This window comes from Prinia subflava, chromosome 7, assembly GCF_021018805.1.
Source record: "Prinia subflava isolate CZ2003 ecotype Zambia chromosome 7, Cam_Psub_1.2, whole genome shotgun sequence".
In the NCBI taxonomy this organism is placed as follows: domain Eukaryota; kingdom Metazoa; phylum Chordata; class Aves; order Passeriformes; family Cisticolidae; genus Prinia; species Prinia subflava.
The window spans coordinates 2,207,557-2,231,499 of NC_086253.1; the positions used below are offsets into that span (position 1 = coordinate 2,207,557).

At 46.3% G+C, this 23,943-nt stretch overlaps 1 protein-coding gene across 4 annotated transcripts in view; it reads left to right on the forward strand.

Annotated features, from left to right (window-relative positions):
* Window positions 1–23,943, forward strand: part of SLC4A11 (solute carrier family 4 member 11) — a 91,161-nt gene that overhangs the window by 57,975 nt on the left and 9,243 nt on the right. For all 4 annotated transcript variants that reach the window (XM_063401355.1, XM_063401353.1, XM_063401354.1 and 1 more), the window contains 9 exons: window positions 2,744–2,828; window positions 9,895–10,020; window positions 10,733–10,846; window positions 11,872–12,004; window positions 12,299–12,372; window positions 17,462–17,687; window positions 18,394–18,500; window positions 19,601–19,769; window positions 22,839–23,012. In XM_063401355.1, coding sequence (XP_063257425.1) covers window positions 2,744–2,828; window positions 9,895–10,020; window positions 10,733–10,846; window positions 11,872–12,004; window positions 12,299–12,372; window positions 17,462–17,687; window positions 18,394–18,500; window positions 19,601–19,769; window positions 22,839–23,012 — 1,208 coding nt within the window. The remainder of the gene's footprint in view (window positions 1–2,743; window positions 2,829–9,894; window positions 10,021–10,732; window positions 10,847–11,871; window positions 12,005–12,298; window positions 12,373–17,461; window positions 17,688–18,393; window positions 18,501–19,600; window positions 19,770–22,838; window positions 23,013–23,943) is intronic.

Genomic DNA, 23,943 nt, shown 5'->3' on the forward strand with positions numbered 1-23,943 from the left:
CTGTGATTTTGTGTCCTGTGTGGATTTGCTGAGGGGGATGTGTGTGCTCAGCATCAGCAGGAGGAAAGATACAGAGGATGCAGTATTTTTGCACAGATTCATGTCCCTGATCTCTCTAAAACACTCCTGCAGCCCCCCAGCACTTTTAGGGAGGGCTGAGGAAGGGTCAGAGTTGTTGAAGGAGATTTTTTCTGTTTGGCTTTGTAGCTACTAAGTGCTGGCTTAGCCTCTTCCCCTAACCCAAATAATGGCAAGAAGCTAGGAGGGATTTGTAGAATGGGAAGTGGGAAAATGTATGAACTTCATCTATTTGGGTAGGTTGGGGGATAAAAGTGAGACCAAAAAGGGCTGTAACTTTGGGGGGCAGTAAACTTAGTCTTTTACATTTTGTATTTTTTTACCTTTTGTCACTCAGTCTTTTAGCAGCTTTCTACTGAGAGGAGGTCTGCAGGAGGGCTGGAGTGGGAGTTCTTGTTAGGGTATGGAGTGAGAGGAGAAGGGGGAATGGCATTGAGCTGAAAGAGGAAGATTTAGATGGGATATTGGGAAGAAATTCTTCCCTGTGAGGGTGATGAGGCTCTGGCACAGGGTGCCCAGAGAAGCTGTGGCTGCCCCTGGATCCCTGGAAGTGTCCAAGGCCAGGTTGGACAGGGCTTGGAGCAAGCTGGGACAGTGGAAGGTGTCCCTGCACATGGCAGGGGTTGGAACTGGGTGGGCTTTGAGGTCCCTTCCAGCCCATTCTGTGATTCTGTGATATCTCTAGTTCAGCCCTGCCTGAGTGTGAGGGTGGGAGAGCAGAGAGCAGAGCTCACAGCAGGATCAGCCCAACAGAAGGAGCAGCTTTTCCTGCTGCTGGGGTTCCACTGACACCCCCTACCCTCATTTCACACTGATACACACAAGAAATGCGTGCATGAAGGAGTCAGGGCAGCTCTTAAACATAACCCTCATGCCTTGTGGGGTGAGTTAGGCAGTGCTTTCCTCCTCTGCACACTCCCAGTGCCTGGAACAGGCTTGGTGTGCCCCAGAGCCCCCTCCCTGCTGCCCCAGGCCAGGAGCAGCCGCGCTCCTCCTTCCCTGGAAGATGAGACACCCCGAGCGTCCTTTTCCCCGTGCTCACTGCAGCATGATAAGTAAACATCCCAGTCTGAGGCCATTGTGATTCTGTGGCTGACTCATGCCTTCAGGAATCTCTTTCTGGGGGAAAAATTAAATTGCTTTTCGAGTGCATCTGGCTTTGATGTCCAGCTCTGCCTCCAAATATGGTTGAAGCGCAGAGGTTTTTCGGAAATGCTTAGAATGCAGATGTTTTGCTGGTGTCTGCTGGCAGCACATCTGTCTGCTCATCCTGGTTGTTCAGGTTGGAGCTGAAACTGTCCTAAAGTTCGAGAAGTCCTACAGGTGTACTGGCAAATTGCAACAGAATTGACTTAAATGGCTGAAATCTGAGATAGTACAGTCACTGATAAAGGAGCTCTTTTGCACCCCAAACCCAGTGATTACTGTGCCCAGTGTATTCCTTCTGAAGGAGAAGATTCCCTTCTTTATTTTGTTTGTGGTTCTGATTTTCCAGGTGCTGCAAACAGGTGAGTCCCAGGAGAGAAGTCAGGGCTGTGTGTAGTCCATTAAATGAGCCCTGTAGTGTCAAGTCCTTTCTAAAGCAGTCGTTTTTATCAATTTCCACGTGAACCAGCCAAAGGAAGAGCTCCCTGCTGCTTTGAGATGATCTGTCGGTGTAAATTTTGTCTCTGTGATTTTTATTTCCCCCCTTACACTCACTAGCAGAGGTTATAACTCTTCTGTGCCTGCTTCTGCAACAAATACATGAAATGTTTTAGCTGAGGCAGCTGGGGTTGTTATCACTGCATAAAGGTGCATTTGGTTTTCAGAGTGGTTTGTGTGCTCTGAGAATAACAGGAAAAAATCTGACAGGTGCCTCATTTGTAAGTGTTGCCTACCCTGACGCTCTCCATGTGCTTTCCATAAGGAAGGAGTTGTGAGGATTGGGAGGCTGAGAGTCAATAGCAGCTGTCACATATTCCTGACAGGCTCCTCCTTGCCTGTGGTGAGCAGCAGATCCTATCAGCAATCCCCCTGCACCTTGCAGGCCCCCGAACCAGGAATAAAAGGGAACATGTTGGATTTTTGGAACCCTTCCCCAGTGTTTTTACTTTGTTTTGATGGGCAGGAATGATGGCTTGGTTGTGTTATCCAAGCTTTTCCCCGTTGATGGAGTTTGAGGTGCTGACAGCCTGAATTCCCTCACATCTCTTTGAGGTCTCCCTTTGCTGTGGCAGTGCCAAGGGAGAAGCACTTGCTGGGGATCCTCTTTCAGAGGTTTCACATGGATTTAGGGGAATTTTTGGGCTGGCATCTAAAGGAAGAGTCGTGTGGAGGGATGGGGAAGGCACCCAAGATGTGTTTAACCCCATGGCACCCATGGATCCTTCCAGTGGATCTTCAGTTCCCTCACCTGCAAAACAGGGGTGTGGATAGGAATGGGAGGGGGAAAAGGGAAGGAAGGGAGGAAAACAGGGTGGTCTGGGGGATTTTCTCTTTTACAATGCTATGAGGATATAAACTGAATCCCGGCGAGTTTATTTTTATTATCATGACAAGATGGGCTTTGAATGCCCTATTCAAAACGAGCCCTCTCGCTCCTATTGGGGTTGAATAAGGAGCTTAATCTCTTTAACAATGCATGAGCCTTTACACTGACACAGCACTTCCTTCCTTTCTTCAGCTGCACGACTTTCTCAGTATTGGCAAGGGGATTTCTGATGACATTGCACGAAGATTCCCAGTGTACGCGCTGGACTTCACCGATGGTACGTTGGCCAATGTTTGTGGAAGCACTGCCCGAGTGGGGATTTTTTTTTTGTGATGTGATGTCCTGTTTACAGTGCTTTGATATGTGTAACAGCTCTCCTGGCCCCTGTTTAAAAGGGTGTTTTGGCAAAAGCCTGTGAATGGGCAGCGTGGAGATGAGGCTCCTGCAGCGTTTCCTTAATGAAGGTGCTGGCTGCGCGCGGACGAGGATTTTAATTTTTATTAAGCAGTGATTAAATGGATCAATTATTGCCGTGTGTAGACTCAGATCAACTCGTTGCAATCTAATTACTCAGCACTGGCCTGATAGGCCCTTTCTGCTGCCTCTGCAAGCCGGCTCCACACTAATTATAGTGATGCTGTGGGAGTTGAGAATGCTTAAACAAAATGTGAGCCGCAGTAACTTCAGGCCGGTGTTGTGAAAAACAGGATACGGCTCGTCCGCTGCCGCCAGATCACAGGAGCAGCACAGTGTTTATAGTGAGCCTCAGCTTTTGGGCTTGATGCAGCTCCCACTGTGGCCTTGGGGTTTTTAAGAGTTGTTTTCACTCGCAGACTTTCACTTTCTTGAAGGCTGGGAGGAATCTTCGGGGCAGAGCGGGATTACAGAGCCCCAGGCTGACATCAAAACGTGTTTCTTGCAGCTTGTTGGGGAGCTGGTTAATATATTCACTGTCATACCCAGGAAGTTCAGATAAAACAGAGAATTAAAATGTAGACAGGGAGAACCTTGGAGATTTATCAGATAAATCAGGAATTTATCCCTTTCTGCTGTTAAATCCACCTTAGCTCAAGCGTGTGTCCCTGCCTTCCTCAGTGCCCAAGTGCTGTGAGGGCTCAGGAGATGAGGTGATCTTCCTTGGATTAGACATAAAAACACCAAGATGCCCACCCAAAATCCAATTTTCAGAGTCTTCTCTTGCAGAGCCACCTTCCACAGGCAGCTTAAGCTTCAGAGGAGCCTGGCCAAGGCTGAATTTGTCCTCACCCCCTTCCAGCCAGCAGAGGAATGTGAATGAGATGTAGGCTTAGCACAGGGGTCAAGTGCTGGGTGCTTTTTCCAGGTGCTTTGGCACTGCTGGGATGAAACCATTTCCAGGAGACTCAGTGTGATGGCAGGCCTAGCACTGATTTCTCTGGGGATTTTAGGGTTTTTCAGGAGGATGGGGGATATAAAATGATTTTCAGGGGGAGCAGCAGGGGTTTGGATAAAGCAGAAACATTAATTTTTGGCGTGTGCATCACTGGCATCAGGTCTGGCAGGGGACTTCAGCTCTTAATCTGGACACTTCATCCCTTTGGCTGTTGCTTTCTAGAGCTGTCAAAGGCTCTAAATATTTTTCATTATAAAAGGATATTGAAGCACTTGAGAAAGGAACTGCTGGAGAAGCACCTTGTGGGTATCCATGTTCCCCTCAAGACAGAGCAGAGTCTGCTGTGCCTGTCTGAGCACAACGGGCACAGAAACATTGGGTTTTGGTCCTGCAGCAAATTCTGGCTGCCAGCAGACTTGGAAACCACTTCAAGGTCCATATTGTGGCTCTGACTGCATCCAGATGAGCCTGTGGGTGCTGCCTCAGCCCTGGGCTCTTGGCTGTAAGCTCTGCAAGCTTTGCACACACTGATGTACAGAATGGGCATAAAAATAGGGTAAAATGCAACCACAGGTTAAGAAATGTCAGTATTTTGTTATACAACTTCTGGAGAGTGGAAAAGAACCCAGTGAAACTCCACAGCTACTTCAGCTTAAATGGGAGGTTCTCACCTTAGGAGCTGTTGTGCCCTTTCAATAGGAAATGGGGAAAAGGGGATTTTCTAAAAGCCACTGTATATTAGTAAGGCCATTTCTTCCCAGAAACCAGAAATTAGGATGAATTCCTTAAGGAACTGCTTGAAATGAAAAGCAGATGGAGCATGAAGCATCTGCCATAAACCACTGAGAGTGAAGGTGATCAGGAATGTGGAATTCCTGCAGCATCTCAAAGCAGTGGTGCATCAGAACATGAGGGATTTGAGCCGAGTGTCTGCACTCCAGACAGCCACATGTGCACCATCAAAGAGCTCTGAATTACAAAGATGCTGCGTTTTGAATGGTTGGAGTCTCTAAATCCTCAATCTCAGAAGCATCCTGGGGTTTGGGGTTAGACAGATAAACCCATCAGGGGCAGGGTGATAAATAATGAGGCTTTTGTAGGACCAGCAAATCTTTGGCCAGTTGGAGTTTTGTGGGGCTGGTCCTCTTCACACACTGCACAAATTATCCTTAAAGGAAAAGTCTTTCTCTTTTTTTTTTTCCCCTTTTACTCCAGATTAGGAACTTGTCAGCTTTGTTTTGTGGCAAAGTCTTGTGTGTTTTACTGAATGGGTCAAAGGATCAAGGAGGAGTTGTCTAAACTTTTGCTCCAGGATTTTGGTGATAAAGATGGCTTGTAATAGATGTCTTCCAGCAGGAGCATCTGCAGATGAACAACTGGGTTATGCTGAGCCTGAGAACTCCTGTAGTTTTCCTTTAAACTGGAATTTATTCCATTTGGCATGTGACCGTGACCTTTGTGTGCAGGATTCTGTCTTAAAAAACAGTGTGACTGAGCTTCATCACGATCCTGTCAAATTGGCTCAAAGCACTCGTGTGTCAATTTTATTACTCTTTAAGCCCCAAACTGTAGAAGGTTCCAGAAGTTTCTTTATATTGAGGCTGGCTTGAGTGAAAGGGGATTCTGCCTGGGCTCAGATACAAGATTTCTGAAACTCCTGGAAGCTGCTGTCCTCATTCTTTGGTGTTATTTTCTGGTACAACACAGAGGAACAAACACAATTGCAGTGCCTGAAGTGCCCAGTGGGAAATCAGAGGTGCCAGAGATTTTTATGCTGAGCTTTGATGCTGTGTTCTTACAGATCCGTATCCCTTCACCTCCTGGGGAGGGAAAATGAAGGGAAAAGAGGAGAACTTAGGTTTATTCTCATTCTCCTGGTTTTTCTGGGCCTGTGCCTTTGATACCTGGCTGTGGTGGGTGGATGGTTCTGCTGGAAGTGTGGATTTCTCCCTGTCCTTGGTCCTGCAGAGTCCCTGAGCAGCTCCTGAGGTCTGCTGGCAGCATCCTTGGGATTTGCTGTGGTGTTTTGCTGGAGGGAGATCTCCAAAGCTCCCTGCAGTGTGGGCATGCTGAGATGGAAGGCTTGAAAACATTGCAGAAATGGGATTTGAAAGAGAACTTTTGTTTTGCTGGCTGTCTGAGATAGCTCAGAGCTTAAACCTTGATCTGAGCCCAGAGCTGAAATGTTGACCATGGACTGGGTTTGACATGTGCCAAATCCTCATCAGCTTTCCTGCGTGATTGCCTTGGCCACTCTGTCTGTCTGGATTCCATTCCTGAGGAAGGAGGGGAAATAAAAGGATTGCAGAGAGGCTTTTCCCCTTCTCTTCTGTGCCTCTCCTGCCCCAGATCAGATATGAGGGAGTTCCTGCATCACTCTGCAGCCCTCCATCCCTAAATATCACCTGAGTACCAAAGTTTAACATCCTGAACTTGGAATGATTCCCCAGAGCATCCAGCCTGGGTTGCTTTGGGGTCTCTCTGTGTCAGGGGTGGATGGGAATGTTCTAAAGATGCACAAAAGCATCGTGTTTTTTCTATGGATGTTTCCTTCCAAGAGACCCAGGATTTCTTGGGAAATGGGCTGAAGGAAGTGAGATGGAAAGGGAAAGGTCTGAACCTTGATCTGATTTTTCATGCCTCTGCTCTCAGCATATGCTTGGCTTCTGCTCCAAACTCCTTGAGTGGATTTCCTTTTCCAGTTGAGTTCTTAGTCCCACTTGTTCTGTGATTGACTCTCCACAGGACTTCAGGGAAGATTCATTTCCACAACCTTGGCTAGAGTCCAGCAGCCATCATATAAATGAAAGCCCAGCTTGAGGGCATTGGGAGAAGTTTGTAATTCTGACTTTTACAGTGTTTTTAATATTAAAAAGTGTTTTTTTTAAAATTAGGGCTTTAATAAACACATCCTTGCTGCTGTGCTGCAGATCAGTGTAATTAAACTTTCTTTGCATGGGATATCTCAGAGAACTGGGAAGAAACATTAGCAGGCAGTTCAGAGAATGTCCATCAGTTGTGATTTTGATTTAGTAAATGTACAATTAATAGACTTCAGGAGCTGTAAACCCGGTTTTTAAGGCTGCTGGTCATTAACTTACTGCTGTGGAATCCCAAGCAAAGTGAGGCCAGAACTGCTGCAGTTTCCCCTGAAACTGTAACCTTGTCTCTACAAACTGTGACATTTCAGAAATCCAGGCAGGTAAAATGGAACTGTCACCTTGATGAACATAATTGCTCCCCATTCCAGTGTGTAGCTATACCTTAATTTCAGGGGAAGGCTCCTGTAATAATCAGCTACTCAAATTCCACAGCTGGACCAGGAGTTGATTTTTCTGCTGTGAATTTCCGTGGTGCAGGTGGAGTGACACATTTTTCAGTGGCTTTATGAGCCTGTCACAGATGAAATATCATCCTAATGCAGCTCAACCTCTTCTGAATGAAGCCATGGCAGTCCATGGGCTGCAGAACATCCTGAAAATGTTTCACCAGATGTTGAATTTAAAAAGGCAGAAAGGTAAATTGTGGTTAATGCTGGATTTCAGTGCCTGTGGCAGGTGGATCTGTACAGGGAGAGGCAATGTTTGGTCATGACTGCAATTAAAGAGTGAGCAATCAGCTTTGGCAAGGACTGTGTTTAGTCTGGTCTGTAATTATTGTCTCCATTACAGAGTGAATTTTGTTGCCCACTAGAAGGATTCTTGATCCTAGAATCCTATCTGGCTGATTATGGATTAAAGGAAGTGCTGGAAGTCTTGGACCCAGCCAGAATGAATCACAGAATCACTGAAATTGGGGAAAACCTGCAACACTGAATCCTAGCTGTGCTCAAACCCCACCTTGTCACCAGCCCAGAGCACTGAGTGCCACCTCCAGTCCTTCCTTGGACTGCTCCAGGGATGGCACTCACTGCCTCCCTGGACAGCCCATTCCAGTGTTTAACAACCCTTTCCAGGAGGAAATTCCTCCTGAAGTCCAGCTGAACCTCAGTTGGCACAGCTTGAGGCCATATCCTTCTACATAAGGACCTCCATGACCAGCAAGGGCTCCTTTGCCAGGATTGAAACTGAAAATGAGCTTTTGTGATGCTCTTCAAGGTTTCTTCCTTCTGCTCTCTCATATTATGGCTTAACTACCTGAACCTTTTTAAAAAAAGACATTATTTGCTTCTCTGGACCTGGTTGTCCTTTCAGAAGTGATTCCAAAGCTTCCAGGCATTGTTGCCCCTGACCTTTCATACTGGAAAGACTCCCTTGTCCAAAAAGCAATATTTTGGAGTGACAGAGAACCCTCTGAAGCAGGGTGTGACCGTGTCTACTCGTGGAACCACCCCCTCAGTCCTGTTTGTCCTGCCAAATCCTTCCTTTTCTCCAAAGGTCTCGAGCAGTTTGGAGTGTGAGGTAGGAGCCTGCAGCTGTTGGATCAGGATCACGGGAAATCTTCATCTCTGAGAATTAAATTCCAGGCCCTTTGGGTTGCCAGGAGTGGTCAGGAATGTGACCTGTGGTTTCTGGGTCTTCCCAATAAATGGGAAGGAATTTGCCTGGGAACAGCTGGTCCGATGACTCCCGAAAGGTCAAGCTCATCTTTGCATGCTTGAGGTGTCTCTTGTCAGGATTTAGCCTGGAGTTTGAGGATGCTGAGCATCACAAGTGCTGTTTGTGTCTGTTCCTCTCCTGCCTGCAAGCAGGCACCTCACAAGGTGCCCTTTGTTCACGTGGCTGCTGTTCCTTACACATCACCTTTGATTTTGGGCATTTTACATCCTCCTCCCATCCTTATCTCTGCCCTGCAAATGGTGCAGAAAGCAGATGTTAGATAAGATCCCAAAGCCATTGAGAGATTTTTGTTCTTTTCATCCCGGTGATAGATTTTCAGTGTGGCACCAATAACCTCTAAGGCCAAGCTCTCCTTTATCTGATCCAACTCATTGGATTTTATCTCTTTCAGCAAGGGGCTGATGCTGCAAAAGCTTAAGTGAGCATTGGGGAGCTCAGGGCAGATTCCTGTGTGGGAATTCTCTGCTCTGGAGCCTTCCAGAAAGCGGAATTGAGCAGCTCCAGCTTTTCCATCTGCCTCAGAGGAAGAGCACCATCAAGGATGGTGGCACAGGCAGGCTGGAGATTTTCTCCAGTGCATCCTCTCTGTTATGTGGAAAAACTTGTGTTCTCCTGGAGCAGTATCAGCTGCTGTCATCTCATCCTTTCTCCTGTGCATCCCCAGTGAGCTCATACCAACATCAGCCTGAAAACAGGAAGGGGAAGGGAAGCTACTTCAGAGGCTCTTAAATTGATATTCTGACACTTTAATTCTCTTTCTGGCTGCGTTGTGTTTTGGCCTGGTGTGTTTTTTCCGATGGAGATGAGAGGGGTGAGTGGACGGGAAAGAGAGAGGCTGTTCTTTCAGCAGGGCCTTAAAGCAAAACTCAATGTAGCCATTCCTGAGGCTGATTTTGTGTCCTGCTGCCATTTTTTTTGCTCAGGGGAGCATATTATTGATTCAAATCTACAGCCTTAGACTTCTGTCCAGGGAAAAACGAAGTGCTTCGTGTTTTCCTGCCCAAGAGTAGGGAAGACAAGAGATTTTCATGAAGCTCATTAGGGACACAGTCCAGAATGCCTGAAAAGTTGGTGTTAGAAAGGCAGGGGTTGGGGGTTTATGAACTCTAAACTTCCAGTTTCTGCCTTGATCCTCTTCTGAGCTTTGGGGACTGGCAAAACTGAGCAAAAAGCTTCTTGTATTTCCTGTTTTGATGAAGCCAAAAAGGTCTGGTGGCAGTTTTGGTGCTACTTCTGGTCCCAGCTGAACAGAAGAATGTGGGTTGTGCAGGATCAAATATTAACAATTCGGTTACACGTGTTAAAGTGTGGACTGAATTTCTGCTTCTCCAGATGAGCTAATGGTGCCTGTGGCTGATGTGAGAAGGTTTTCAGTGCTTTAGCAACATGATTTTTGTTGTGGTTTGTCCCAGGTATTATTGGGAACAACAAAGCTATAGGGAAGTACATCACAACCATGACGTTTCTGTACTTTGCCTGCCTCCTTCCCTCCATTGCCTTTGGATCCCTCAATGATGAAAATACCCGAGGAGCTATTGGTGAGTTCATCAGTTTTGTGCTTCTTAAATTTGTCAGTTTTGCGCATTTGATTCCATGTATTCAAAATGTCATTCTGGTCACAGAAAGTTCTGATAGTTTTTATTTATATCACAAAAACAAATCCAAAACCATGACTGAAGGATGTTTTTTCCTAATTAAGTTCATGACTTTTGTAGAAAACCAGAAAAATTGAACACTGCTTTGAGTATTATCACCTGACTTGGACTGATAAAAATATATGCTATTATATTTTTGAATTATGCTGACTTAATGTAATTATTTGCCCATTTTTCTTCATACAAGCTCCTGTGCTTTTGACCTGGATTTGATTGTCAGGATTGAAATCCCTGGGACAGAAACATCATCCTTTATCCCAGTTGAAGAAGCAGTTTGTGCTGCAGTCACAGTTCAAACAAGCACTGGTTATGTCTTATAGGTGTTAAAATAAAATAAGTATATTTAAAATGTATATATAAAATATAAAAATACACAGAAAAAATCCCAGAGCCCACCAATTATCTGAACATCTGGAAGCCTAAATTATGGGTACAAATAAAAGGTCACTTTCTGATTTATGAATGTGCTACCTCTGCACTCTTCAAACATTTCTTCTGCTCGTCAGTGCTTGGTTTCTCTGCCCTATGAGTGCTCCTGGATGAGGGAGGGATTGACCCAAATCCCTGTTTTTGTTCCCATCCCCTCCAATTCCAGATGTGCGGAAGACAATCTTCGGGCAGTGCATCGGAGGCCTGCTCTACTCCCTCTTCTCGGGGCAGCCCCTGGTGGTGCTGCTGACCACAGCTCCCCTGGCCATCTACATCAGCGGTGAGTCTGCTGCAGGGCTGCACCAGGGCATTGGAGCTTTGGGGAGAGCTTTGTACAGCTTGGGTTGTGTGTGTTTGGTAAATCGGTATTTAAAGGCTGCTGTCGGGGAAAGTTCTCCTGCCAGGGGCACGGGAACAGCTCCCCTGGCAGGTTACAGGGCACAAAGCCAAGGAATGCTTGCACAAGGCTCTCAGGCACATCGTGGGATTGTTGGGGTGTCCTGTGTGAGACCATTGGATCAGTGATCCTGGGGGGGTCTCTTCCAGCTCAGGATGTTCTGGGATTCTGCAAAACCTGAATCAAATTCCTCCCTTTTCCATCACCATCAGAATATCCTAAGTGGGAAGGGACCCACAGGGATCATCGAGACCAACTCCTGGTTTAGTTCAAATTGTTTTTCTAAAGAAATCATTTTGCAGAGAAAAAAGTTCACGAAAATGAGCATTTCTTCAGCTTCAGTGAGGAAATCTGTTTCAGTAATGGTTTCCTCATGTGGCTGTGTTTAACCAGCTTGAGACAAAGTTTTTTGGGGTTTGTGGATTTTTTTTTAATTGATGTTTTAAAGTATGATCAGCAGCTTTCCAGGTACTGCAAGCTGATCTCAATGAAGCAGAGATCAACCAAAGGAACAAGCTCAGTATCTGTGGGGATAATCAGAGGATGGGCTATGGCCAGCTGGAAAGAGCAGCCGTGAGACCCCTTGCTCAATAGCATCCCAAAATGTCAGTGAGAACAAATTCCAGCTGCTTTTGTGGCCTCAGTCCCTAGGAAAAGTGCTTTGAGCAGTGTTGGGGGGGAATATTTTTCCAAGTTTCTCTCCCATTTCTCATGATGGAAGGGGAGAACAGTTTGTGTTGATCCAGCGTCCCTCTGGAAGTGCAGGAATTTGGATTTAATGGTATCTGTAAGAAATGCTTTGGGGTGAAGTCTTGAAATTGGTTTTTTTTTTGGCCTGGAGCAGATGGGAATCACTGGGTGGCAGTGGCAGGAGTTGATTGTGACACATGAATGCTTCACTTTTGCAGTCATCCGAGGAATCTGTGATGACTACAACTTGCATTTCGGCGCTTTCTATGCCTGGATTGGACTCTGGAACAGCTTTTTCCTTATGATCTACTCCCTCTTTAATTTAAGCCTCCTGATGAAGCTCTTTAAAAGGTAGCTGTTTTCAAGAAGTCATATTTTGATCAGATTATTGTTCAAATGGAAAAATTACACCTTCCACAAGCTCCTTAATTATGAACTTGCTGCAAAATGTGTTTTATGAGATGAGGAAAGTATCATTTTGGCTTATTGTTCCAGCTTGAAAGAAGTTCTCTGATTTACTGGGTTTTGTTTCTAAGTTGGAGCCCAACTCAAATTGGTATATTTTCATGTAAATGGATGAATATGCTGATTTTTCTTTGAACAGAGTTGAATGCAGCTCTATTAATTCCTGGGCTTTTTCCACAGGTCAACAGAAGAAATAATTGCACTTTTTATATCCATCACATTTGTGCTTGATGCCATCAAAGGCATTTATAAAGGTAAGTCTTGCAAGAGCGTTTTCAGAGCAGATCTCTGCTTTGCTGCCTTGTCAAAGGCAAGCACAAGGCTGCAAAAATGTGTGATGTTTACTTGTTCTGTGTTCATTGAGAGTCTTCAGGGAATAAAAGAAAATCAGTGTGTGTGAGATGGAAGCAGCCCATTGTCATCAGTTGACCTGGGTGTGCAGAATTTTTAACAGCTCTAATTTCAGTTGGTCGAGACAGAATTGGTTTCTAAAGTTTCACCAAATGGAGAAACCATGATGTTATTGATGTGATTCTTCTCCTGATTCCAGTTTGGTTTTGAATGGTCCTGGCAAAAAAAGAGAGTCCAATTTAAATGGCATCTATGGAGTCCTTGTTCCTTGACACATTATTCAGACTCTGTGGAGAGGAGTTAAAAGATGGGTTGAGATTTCCTGTTTTTCCCTGAGCTCTGAGGCCCTTCTTTAGTGGCAGTACAAGGACTGCAGTTCCTAAAGCTCCTCTTCCCTTTCCAGCCACTTGGTTTTCCCGTTTCTGGGTTAAATTCTAAGTCTCCATGGGGAGCCTTGGGGTTTCACAGATTCTTCTGACACCTCTCTCCCTCCCCATGGGGATTGGCAGGAGGTGTTTGAGCAGGAGAATCACGTCAGCAGAAACACCTTTGAGTGGCAGCATTTCTGTTCATCCCAGTGAGGAGTTGGACAATTCCTTGATTTTTAAGACCTGTGGTCCAGCATCCCAAAGTTTGGGCTATACTTTGAAATCCTTTAAGATACACTCAAGCACACTCCTTGTTTTTAAGGCACTCAGGCTTGCAAGAGAATGCTTTCCAAGAGATTTGACACTGCAGAGCAATTTGAAGTGAGATACTTTCTCGCTTCACTGGGAATCCTTAATTTGCCTTGTGTGCTTTGATTGTGCAATCAGAGGTTTTTTTTTTTCTCTGCACAACACCTGCATCTTTTAAATCTCCTGCTTAGAGCTTGGTGAGGGAGAAGTTTCTCTGGGATAGTTGTTGAGTCTGGGAGCTTTGCTGAGTGTGTGCTCTCAGTGCCCTGTCTTGGAAGCATGGGGCAGTGTCCAAACAGAACAGTTCTCTCAGCAGAACATCCAGCTGCTCTGTAAAAATTAGCAAATATAAACAAAGTTTCTGTAGCCCAGAGCTGATCTCCCATAGTAAAGGTGTGGGGTGCAGGTTAAAAGTGCAGGAAGCATCCACTGGTCTTGTCTGCCAGACTTTCAGGAATATGCAAGGAAATCCTCAGTGCTGCGGTGGGAACAGGAGAGGATCCTGTAAGACAAGGAGCAGTGACCTTACTGACAGAAACCAGGTTTAGATTGGATATTAGGGAGAAATTCTTCCCTGTGGGGGTGGTGAGGCCCTGGCACAGGTGCCCAGAGCAGCTGTGGCTGATCCTGATCCCTGGAAGTGTCCAAGGCCAGGCTGGATGTTGAAATACGTTAGCCAAGACTCATTTTCTTCATGCAGGAAAGCTAATTCTTTATTTACATAACTAATTTATACAGTTTTCACAGACCTCATGTGCAACACCTGTTGTTTGGTAGTTTTCTTACTGCTTTATTTATTGGTCAGAAGGTGATTTGTGTACATGTTAAGGTTCAGGTTGTTTACATTTTTCCTTTGTGGGTTCTCACGGAACAGATCTAATGTTTATGTAGGTGCACTTATTTTTCTCCCTGAGAATAGATTGTTGTGCTAACAAACTCTTCATACCCAAGATTGTTTTGTATGAGAACTTGGAAGTTATCTGCACTTAACTAAAATAGCAGGGCCTAATCTATACTTTATAAGACTTTTCTTTTAGAATTTCTTTCACCTGTCTCCAATAGTTGGACAGGGCTTAGAGCAAGGTGGGATAGTGGAAGGTGCCATGGCAGGGGGTGGAACAAGATGATCTTAGAGGTCCCTTCCAGCCCAACACATTCTGTGTTTTTATGCGTGATTAGAGAACCAGCTGAATTCTCTTTGTACTTGTGAAGGGGCGAATTTGTAGGAATGATGGTAATAAAGTCACACCAACACTCCTTTGCCAGCTCATGTTGGCTTCAGGTGCACCTGAGAGTGTTCAGGGCACCCACAGGTGGGACCAAAGCTGTTTCCAGACACAGGAGGGCACCGGGCTGGCAGGCACAGACTTCACCCTCAACCCTCTTAGAGCCCATAGTTAAAAACATGACACAAGAGCAACTCATGGCTCTGTTCTTCCCCTCCTGTTTTCGAGGAGGTGATGCTTTGCTGCTGCCACCTCCTCCTCCCACTCAGAGTTTTGGTTGAGCAGTTCAGTAGGAAGTGAAAGCTGGTATTTTCCCCGTTCTGTTTAAACCTGCAGTGCCTTATCCAGCTGGCACCAACTCTGGGCTTCCTAAGTGCCAGGGGACAGTGCCACCTCTGCCCAGATGTTTTCCCAGCCTGTTCATAACCACGATTTTTTGCAAGGTACACATGCAGGAAAGGAGCAGGGTGGCCCTGCCCTGCAGAGGAACCAAAGCCACGAGCGTTCACGCGGTCCTGGTGACACTTTGTTTTCGCTGCCTGGCCCGGCCACCGAGGCTGTGTTTGTTTGATCTTGACATCTGCACTGGGCAGGAAATGGTGGTGAGCAGGCAGAGGAAAACAAAGCCAGCTCGTGTTGTTGGAGGCTGGAGAAGGGCTCCAGCCAGGGCACCCCCGGCTCCGCTGCTCTCTCAGGATGTTGGCAACGAGGTTCGCTGAGCTCTGGTGTGAAAACAAACTAGAAATGTTCAGGAATCAAATCCTTCCCAGCAAGGTGCTATGGGATGAAGGTCTCCACTCTCTGTCTTGGTGTGATCTCCTTGCTTTAGTTAAAATACAAGAGTTAAGCAAGGTTTTCACCTCTGTGCAGGAGGGATTGGAGCAGTCCTGCCTGGGTTGGTGCATATAAATTGAATTGCAGCCTCAGAGGTGGAACATGGAGCGGTGTAATCAAGCTGAGCACAGGGCACCAAAGATCAGCCCCAAATATGTTATTGCAATGTGTCCCAGCCCTAAATACAGTATTGCAATATAGCCATCTGTGGGAGCTTGAGAAAATCTGCAAGACCCAAAACAAAGTCACTTGTTTCTCATTCCAGTCCAAATCTTAATCCAGAGGAATGCAAATACATTTTCTGTAGTTCCTGGGTTGTTTGTGCTGCTGGTTTCTCTGATGCTCAGATGTGTCTCTGGGACTCAGTAGCACTTAGGGTGAGCAGACTTTTCTCCCTGGCCAGCTGTGAATTCCCAGGAAATGCTGCCAGAATCCTTTTTGTCAGCACAAAAGCGTCCTTTGGCGTTCAGAGCCGGAAAGTGCAAATCTTCTAACGACCCGTTCTGTGCCAGGCTGTGGGTCGTGGCAGTGCCCTGAGCCCCAGTGTCACCTCTTTGCAGAGCAGGTGTGGGTGTCCTGCCAGGCCTGGGGCAGCTGGAGCACAGAGGGAGGAAATAAAGGAGAGCAGAGCCTCTTCCGTAGCACGCGATGGGGAACGCGCAGCCCTGACCGGGGTCGGGATGGGATTGCTCCTCACTGGGGGAACCTTTCTGGAGCTTTAAGGTCTCTCCTCACTCCTGGCTGCTCTTGGTGCAGTTTGAGAGGTTAAATTTTAAACTGTGAACCTTCTGTGATGTTTAATTTTATGTACAGATGTTCTGAATGCGACAGTCTTGGTCTCTTGTGGCCTGCGTGCCACGCTGACCTCCACTTGTGGAATGCCCAGACTCCTTTTAAACCACCTTTAAATCCTTCTGAGGATGGTACAAGAAAGATCATTACTGCATTTCAAATGGCTTCTTGGCTGAACTTGGGGCATTTTACTCCAGGGTGAGCTCCAAACCAGCAGTAACACAACCTGGGCTTCAGCCAGACCCGAGGGGTTGCAAATATCGGTTGTGCTGCACGAGAACATTCAAAGTTTCTTTTCAAATATTCAGAATTAGTTTTAGTCAAATATTCAGAATTAGTCTGCCCTGCTTTCCCTGTGGCCACTGCAGATGGAAAAGCTGAAATGTTGGAGGCTTTGAGAACCTGGATTATTATTTGATGGTGAGGGAAATGTTAGGAGGTGCATTTTAGCCTAGGCTTCAGGTGGTTGTGTTTTGCCTAGAGAGGATGGTCCCGCCCTGAAGTTCTCTATGCAGAGTTTTAAAGGGTATTTTGACTAAAATGAAGAAGGTAAGTGGCACTGCAAAGCTCTTGCATAGTGATTTCCATGCCTCCTGTATTTCCCGTGGGTACAGGGAAGTGTGGATGCTGCATGTTGCCATTTGAGCAGATACTGTGGGAACACTGAGGCTGCAAAGCCCAATTCCCATCTTCTGGTTTTACTTCATCCTTCAGGCCGTTCTTCCCCAAAGAGGTTAAATGATTCCAAAACCATATTTATTGGAGCCAGTCAGTGACATAGAAATGGGAACACAGTAAATGCCCAAGAGCAAGAGGGTCTTTACAGCTGTTCATTCCTTATATAAATGCCTTTGAGCTGATCTAAAAAATTAATGGACAGTTCCAGGAGCTTTACTGAGTATTTTGCTGGTGCAGGTTTACTTCAGGTGCCCTGTAACTCTAATTTGCATTTTAAATTTAAATGTTCTGCCAGTTTTTGCATATCATCCACACTTATCTCTAAAATCTGGACTAGCCTGGGAAGAAAAGTAATTACTGTACACTCTGTAATCCACTTAAGGATCTGTGCAGCCTGGCTGCTCTTAGCGTTTCCAGAGAATCCTGATGGAATTTGTTTGCCAGGCTGCTGAAAGCAGGTGTCTAGATAGAAATATTTATATGTATATCTAAGAGCAGTGCTTCCAGTGTTGGGAACAAAACCACCTAATTAGCACTGGAAGTCCTTACAGTATTGCTTTATAGATTAATTTAACTCTTACCTGTTAAAATAAGTGGAAAAAATCAATTTGTGAAGCGCTGGCTTGCTAAGAGCAACAGCTCTGATTTCTTTCTGCAGGCTTGAGAGGCAGAGCTGGTGAAGCATAACGTTAATACTTCATGATCTAGCAAGAAACCCGCTTCATTTTACGTGCTTTGATTGTCACACTCCTGTCCTAACGCTTGGCTGTTGGTTGTTCGTGCAGTTTTTAAGAAATACTACCACCACGGGAACACAGGAGGTGGAAAATCACAGGCTGATGCCATCCCAGGCCTCGGCATCAACACCACCCTCCTGATGAACTCCTCAGTGAGTGAAAACCAGACCTGCAGTCACAGCGGGCACGACGGGCACGAGACCGCCATCCTCAGCCTCATGTTGATGTTGGGAACCCTTTGGCTCGGCCACACGCTCTACCAGTTCAAGAAAAGGTGGGTTGTTCAGTGCTGATCATTTCGTGTTCTCTCTGAGGGAGTCATTAACAGCTCAGATCTTAATTCTGCAACCCAGGAAAATCAGGAGGAAGCCAAAGGCAGAGGTGAACTTGGCAGGGCCACCTGGAAAATAGTCCCAGCAAGCAAAACGTTCATTCGGTGGACGATGCCCTTCCGTCTTCGGTTTGGCCTCACAAATGACTTTCTAAAAAAGCTTTGAGTTCCCAGTTCATGTTGGGATCTTTGTATCTCCCTCCAAACAGGCATTGAACCATTTTACTGGGCAAAAATTCCTGATGGTGCAGGAAGGTCTACTGGGAATGTCCCTTCAGTGTGCTCTTGGGAGTCAAACACCGGCTCTAATTTGGGGTTTGCTCCTATTGCTCTTAAAACTCTTCATTTGAAATGCAGGAAGCAATTAAAGTACAAATGAGACACAAATTGGTGCTTGAAGGCCTGTTGTTTTTTTTTAGCTTGCATCTTATTTTCTTGTTTCTTTGTGTTCTACTTCTGCATTCATCAGCCTTCAAAGGCTGTAGGTTCCAGAAGAACTAGGATTGAGTGACAGGCTAATTCGTCACTCCAAGCATCTCTTCAGAGTTGCAAGATGGGACTGAATTTTTGCTTCTAAAGCATTAAACGTTGTCTGGATTGAGTGATTGTCCTGACAGGTGTTGATGGGAATTTTTTGTCCCTTTTGCAGCCCATATTTGCACGCGAGGGTACGCGAAATTCTGTCCGACTGTGCCTTACCCATTTCAGTCCTGACCTTCTCTGTTGTGGGTTCCTATATCTTCAGGGAAATTGAAAGTAAGTTCTGGGTTTGTTCTCTGGAATACTGGGGTTTATAAAAGACAGAAGTGAAATCCTAGAAAAGTTTTGCTAAAAAGTAAAGTTCTTTCATATAAGTTCACAGATCCAGTGTGCACCTCCCACCAAAGCTCAGATTTCCTCACCATTAGATTTATGTCATTCAAAGCTCTGATGAAATGAGGCTGGGGCAAGAACAATTACCCAGATGTGTCATTTCAATGAGGTGTGTGTCACAGTAAGGGAGATGAACAATTTCTGGCAAAGAACAAAGGACACAGTAATCAGCAGGCAGGAAGGGTTGTTGCCAGTCATATCAACATGGAGTTGGTCATCCCAGTTTATCCTTTCAGTCTCCAGTTTGTTTTCCTAATTTAAGTGAAATGGTGCAGAGCATCTGGGCAGCTCGAAGTTACACAAGGAAATCTAAAAATGAGACACCATTCATTGGCCAGATAGATCAACTTTTCCATATCAGGAAGTGATAATGGGGACAGGAATTGCATTGTCCTTCAGTGACGTGAGCGGGTGATGTGAGGAAATGTATGGAAACAAAAAAGAAATGGCTTTTTTTTTAAATTGTGATGGCCATTCCATCCAGTTGGATTGCAAAATGCTGCATGGCCATGTGTGATTTATCCCTAGCCATGGATTGCTTCCAGTGGCAGCAGAGTTTGGATTCAGATTTTATACTAAAATGCTTTGCACAGCTTGTCGGAGATGAGGAAGTTTTCAAATGCCTCTGTGGGTTGATGAGCTGAGCATGATGGTGCTGGTTAGAAATAAGGCTTCCTCATCTGAAAACACCTTGCATCTGTGGAAAACAAGTTTCCCTCTTTTGTTTTGCTCCAATATCTGTAATGCCTCACTAGGACTAGCAGTGGTCTGCCCCATCAGGATGGCAGCCAAATCCTAAGTGGATGGAGGAAAAAAATAAACCAAACCAGCCAGATGGACCCATCTTCCATGGCCTCCAGGCTCCCACATGCCAGAGCATCACGCCTGCTTCCCTGCTTGCTTCCCAGTATTCACGGTGTGGGTAAAGCGTTGATGTCTGGACAAGAAGGTGCCTCCTAACATCCTTCCCCTGCTCTTTGCAGTGTCCAAATTCAACTACAACGCCTCTGACAGCCTGTTTGTGCTGGCCCCCGTGCAGTCCCTGTCCATCGGGTCGGTGATGAGCGCCATGGGGCTGGGATTTCTCCTCTCCATGCTCTTCTTCATCGAGCAGAACATCGTCGCCTCCCTCACCAGCGCCCCGGAGAACAGGTAACGCCCTCGGGGCTGCTTCTCCCTCTGTCCCCGGCTCTGTCACCACCACTGCTTGCCCAAAGCTTGCCTGAGCATCAGAAAATGTATTCAGGGTGTGTTTTGAACACTTCCTTGTTGTCATGGGGGGAGGTAACTCTGCTGCTTAACTCCTCACCATCCCCAAAGCTCAGCGTTGTGGCAGTGAGCCAAAACCACAGATCCTCAGCCAGCTCATCACCTCAGCCTGTTTCTTCTTCACTCTCTGCTCCACACCATTGTCGGTCCCCTAAAACTCCCAAGGCATTTTTCAGGAAGAGTTTTGGGAGCCAAGAGGTGGCGTAGTGAATGTGAAGTGGATATTTTGTATGGTTTGAGGTCTTTGGATGCACCTCAAGATATTTAGGGAGTGTCTGACACATGTGGACACTTGCACTGCTCTTGCAGTACAGAGAATTTGTTGAAAATGAGAAGTCAATGACCTACATAAATGTTGTAGCAAAACATGCTGCCTCTGAGCATCAGGAGTGTTTGGAGCTGGTAAATTCCAACTGAAAAAAGGTGGAAGTGCAATAAAACAATATGTCCAATGTCTGATAAGTCTCACTTATGTGCAACCTTGAGATGTTGCACTATTAAAATATTCCCTCTGATGTTTTTGTGCCAACTGCAATCAAATGTGATGTCAAGAATGAACGTGGATGACTTTTTTCCAGGGAAACTACCATGTCTCTGAGGATTTTTTGCTAATGTGATGCGTGGGAGGGTTCTCTCCTTGCATAATATCCATTAGCATTCTCCATGTTGTAGCTGGAGTGACACAGTATTAGGAGAGAGGAGTCAAGCTCAAATTCAGCTACACTAATTTAGTTTCCTTTGACCAGCTCTTATCTCTATTATATCCCTTAAAGTGTTGCATAAATCTGTATGTAAGTGGGTCATCTCTTGGCTAATATTAATTCCGTCTAAACTTTTGGTATTTTCCACTAGAGTGTCTTTAAGGAATGTAAAATGTACTTTGGAGTTTCTCAGAGTGCCTGGGTACGGGGCTGAGCTGATGCTGATCGGGTGTTGGGGCAGGGATTTTTAAAGATGCAAAAACAGGGCAGGGATTTTTAGAGATGTAAAAACTAGGTCTAGACACCATCTGTTTGTGGTGCCATCCACACCTTGCACTATCCCAGGTTGCTCCAAGCCCCATCAAACCTGGCCTTGGACACTTCCAGGGATCCAGAGGCAGCCACAGCTTCTCTGGGCATCCTGTGCCAGGGCCTCCCCACCCTCACAGGGGAGGTTTATTTTCTAATATCCCATCTAGATCTAGTCTTTGCCCATTTGAGTCCATTCCCCTTGTCCTGTCACCCCAGGCCCTTGTAAAGTCTCTCCCCATCATTCTTGTAGCTCCCTTCAGGTCCTGGAAGGCTGCAGTTAGGTCACCCCAAAGCCTTTTCCTCTCCAGGCTGAACCATCCCAATTCTCTCAGCCTTTCCTCACAGCAGAGCTGCTCCATCCCTCTGATAATCTTGGTGGCCTCCTCTGGGTTCGTTCCAACAGGTTGATGTCCTTAAAGCCTTCAGAAAAGAGTGGGGAGGACAGCAAACAATGACCCTGAGGGTGCTGAGGGTGCCTTTGCTCAGAGAAAGCAGCACGTGAGCAGGGGCTGCGTTTCCAAAGTGTGAGCCAGCGCAGGAAACGCGTTTGCAGTCCCACCCTTCCTGCCAGCACCTTCCAGAGGCACTGCAGGGCAGACACCTGCCTGACCCACTCACCCCACGGCCTCCTCAGGCACTGGAAGGGGACACTCCCAGTGGGACCAGGCTTTTGTCCCAAAACTGAGCCCCACCCAAGATTTCTGCTGCCCAAACAATGGCTTTGATCTTCGTGTGCTGGGTCAACTCTACCAGCTCCATGTGCCTCATGTCCGGGAATCTTGGATTGCTCCAAGTCTGTGCTGAGGTGTTCAGTGGAGCTTTTTTGGGACTGACACATGTAAATGATGCTCCCTTTCCAGCTGGTGGTGCCCAGAGAGAATTCAGCTGATCCCTCACGGTGTGTGAGGATGTCAAGTGCTCCAGTGGCAGAGATACAGCCTTAGATCTTGCAGTGAGGGTTTAAAGTCTGAGAGCTGAATCCTTCCCTGGCCTTTTTTCTAAACTTTACTCATAATATCTCAGCAATTGGTACAAGATGGGAATGTTCAAGAAAGGGACAGACCTTGCAAAAAATGGCAAGGTTAAAGAAAATGTGAGTTCAGTCTTGGTGCTGCTTTCTGCACAGTCCTGGGTGTGCTCAGATTCCTCAGTGAAGGCTGTCTCCCATCCCCTAAAAATTAAATGCTCTGCAATATTTGATGAACTTAGGAGCACGTCTCCTTGATTTGCCACCAGCCTTTTGGAATGTGTTGCCCAGAGAAGCGGTGGCTGTCCCATTCCTAGAAGTGTCCAAGGATGGGGTTTGGAGCAACCTGGGATGTGGAAGGTCCCATGGCAGGGGGTTGGAACTGGATGATCTTTAAGGTTCCTTCCAGCCCAAACCATTCTGTGATCCATTCCATGATTCGGTGACTACCAAGGAGGAGCTGAAGTTTAATGAATTCCTGTCCCATTTTCTTATCATGCAGTAGCAATTACATAATTAGGGGATTACTGCAGCATACTGAGCACGTGTTCTGCTCGTGGGGAAGGAGAGAGATCTGGGTTACAAACAAGAAACTTCAGTGTCAGTACTTTGACAGCAAACGCTCAGGATTTTATCCACTCCCTGTGTGGACTCCGTGAGCAGACACACACATGGATTTTATGTAGACTCTGCAATAAATGTTTGAGAAAAATGCTGATGAAATTTTCATAGGCTGTGACTTACCAGGCTGCCTTTCTGCTCAGAGCTGTTCTTTCAGATGACAACAGCTTTGGGAGCAAACCATCACGTTTCACTGCCTTTGGAATTCACATGTAGTGCTGTACCGTGCACACGGTAAATCCAGAGGTGTGAAATCTGTGTGTGTGTGTGTGAGAGCACTTGAGTGTTGGACAAAGGCAGCCTGTAGGGTTTGCACCAGGTGTAACCAGTGTCCCCAACGCCTCGTTCCAGGCTGGTGAAGGGCACAGCCTATCACTGGGACCTGCTGCTCGTGGCGCTCATCAACACGGGGCTGTCGGTGTTCGGCCTGCCCTGGATCCACGCGGCCTTCCCGCACTCCCCCATGCACGTCCGGGCCCTGGCCTACGTGGAGGAGAGGGTGGAGAGTGGACACATCTATGAGACGTAAGTAGATCCCTTTGGATTCGTTTGTGGCTTCCCAGCCCTTTGGGAGCAGCGGGTTGCGTGGTTGGGGCGTTGGCAGTGGTATTCCAGATATGAAAGCGATGGAAAGATGCACCCAGTGAGCCTTGATTTGGCTTCATCCCCTTCACTCAAGCACTCAAATTCACGCCCTGGCCAGTGGCAGCATCCCACAGGGATCCCACCCACTCCATTGCAAATTCTCCTCTGGAAAAGTCAGGCAAGGCCGTTTCCAGTTTCAGCCTTGTGGAAAGCTGAGGAGATGGTTTGGCTGGGTGTCTCCAGATGCTTTCCCCAGAAAGAATCCAAAGCTGATTCACTGCCTGAAACCTGTCTGGTGGTTATTACGAAGGGGAGGAAAAATGCACCATTATTTCAGAGCTCCCATAACATCTCCCACCACATTTTGGGAAGGAGTTGCTTAAATTCTCTGGGTTTTAAACAAAAACAAGTGTGAAGCCATGGCTGGGTCATGGGTTTCTATTTAAGACCAACTCTTCTGCTGCTCTGAGTTGAGCAACACATTCTTATCACAGACCTATTAAAAACAAATTAAAAACCTTTTTCTCATGGAACAATCTCTGCTCTGGAGCAGATCTGGCCCGTTTGATCTCAGTCTGTTACAGCTGAGTGCTTTTACCACAGGAGTGGCAATTTCCATTCACATACCATTAGTTTTAATTATCCTGCCTTGGTTTCCATTTTCTGAGTTGCCACTTATCAGAAGTGAGGCTAAGTGATCATTGACTTGTGGGGTTGGAGTGGGTCTCCTTATCTCAGTCTTGCCTTCATGCTTGTTTTGGTGCCAAATGGCCCAGCCCAGCCAGGCACAGCTGATTTTTTGGGTCAGATTTCACCTTCCACATCTGGAAATTGCTGAGTTCTGCTGTAACTCTTCTACAGATCTTTTCCT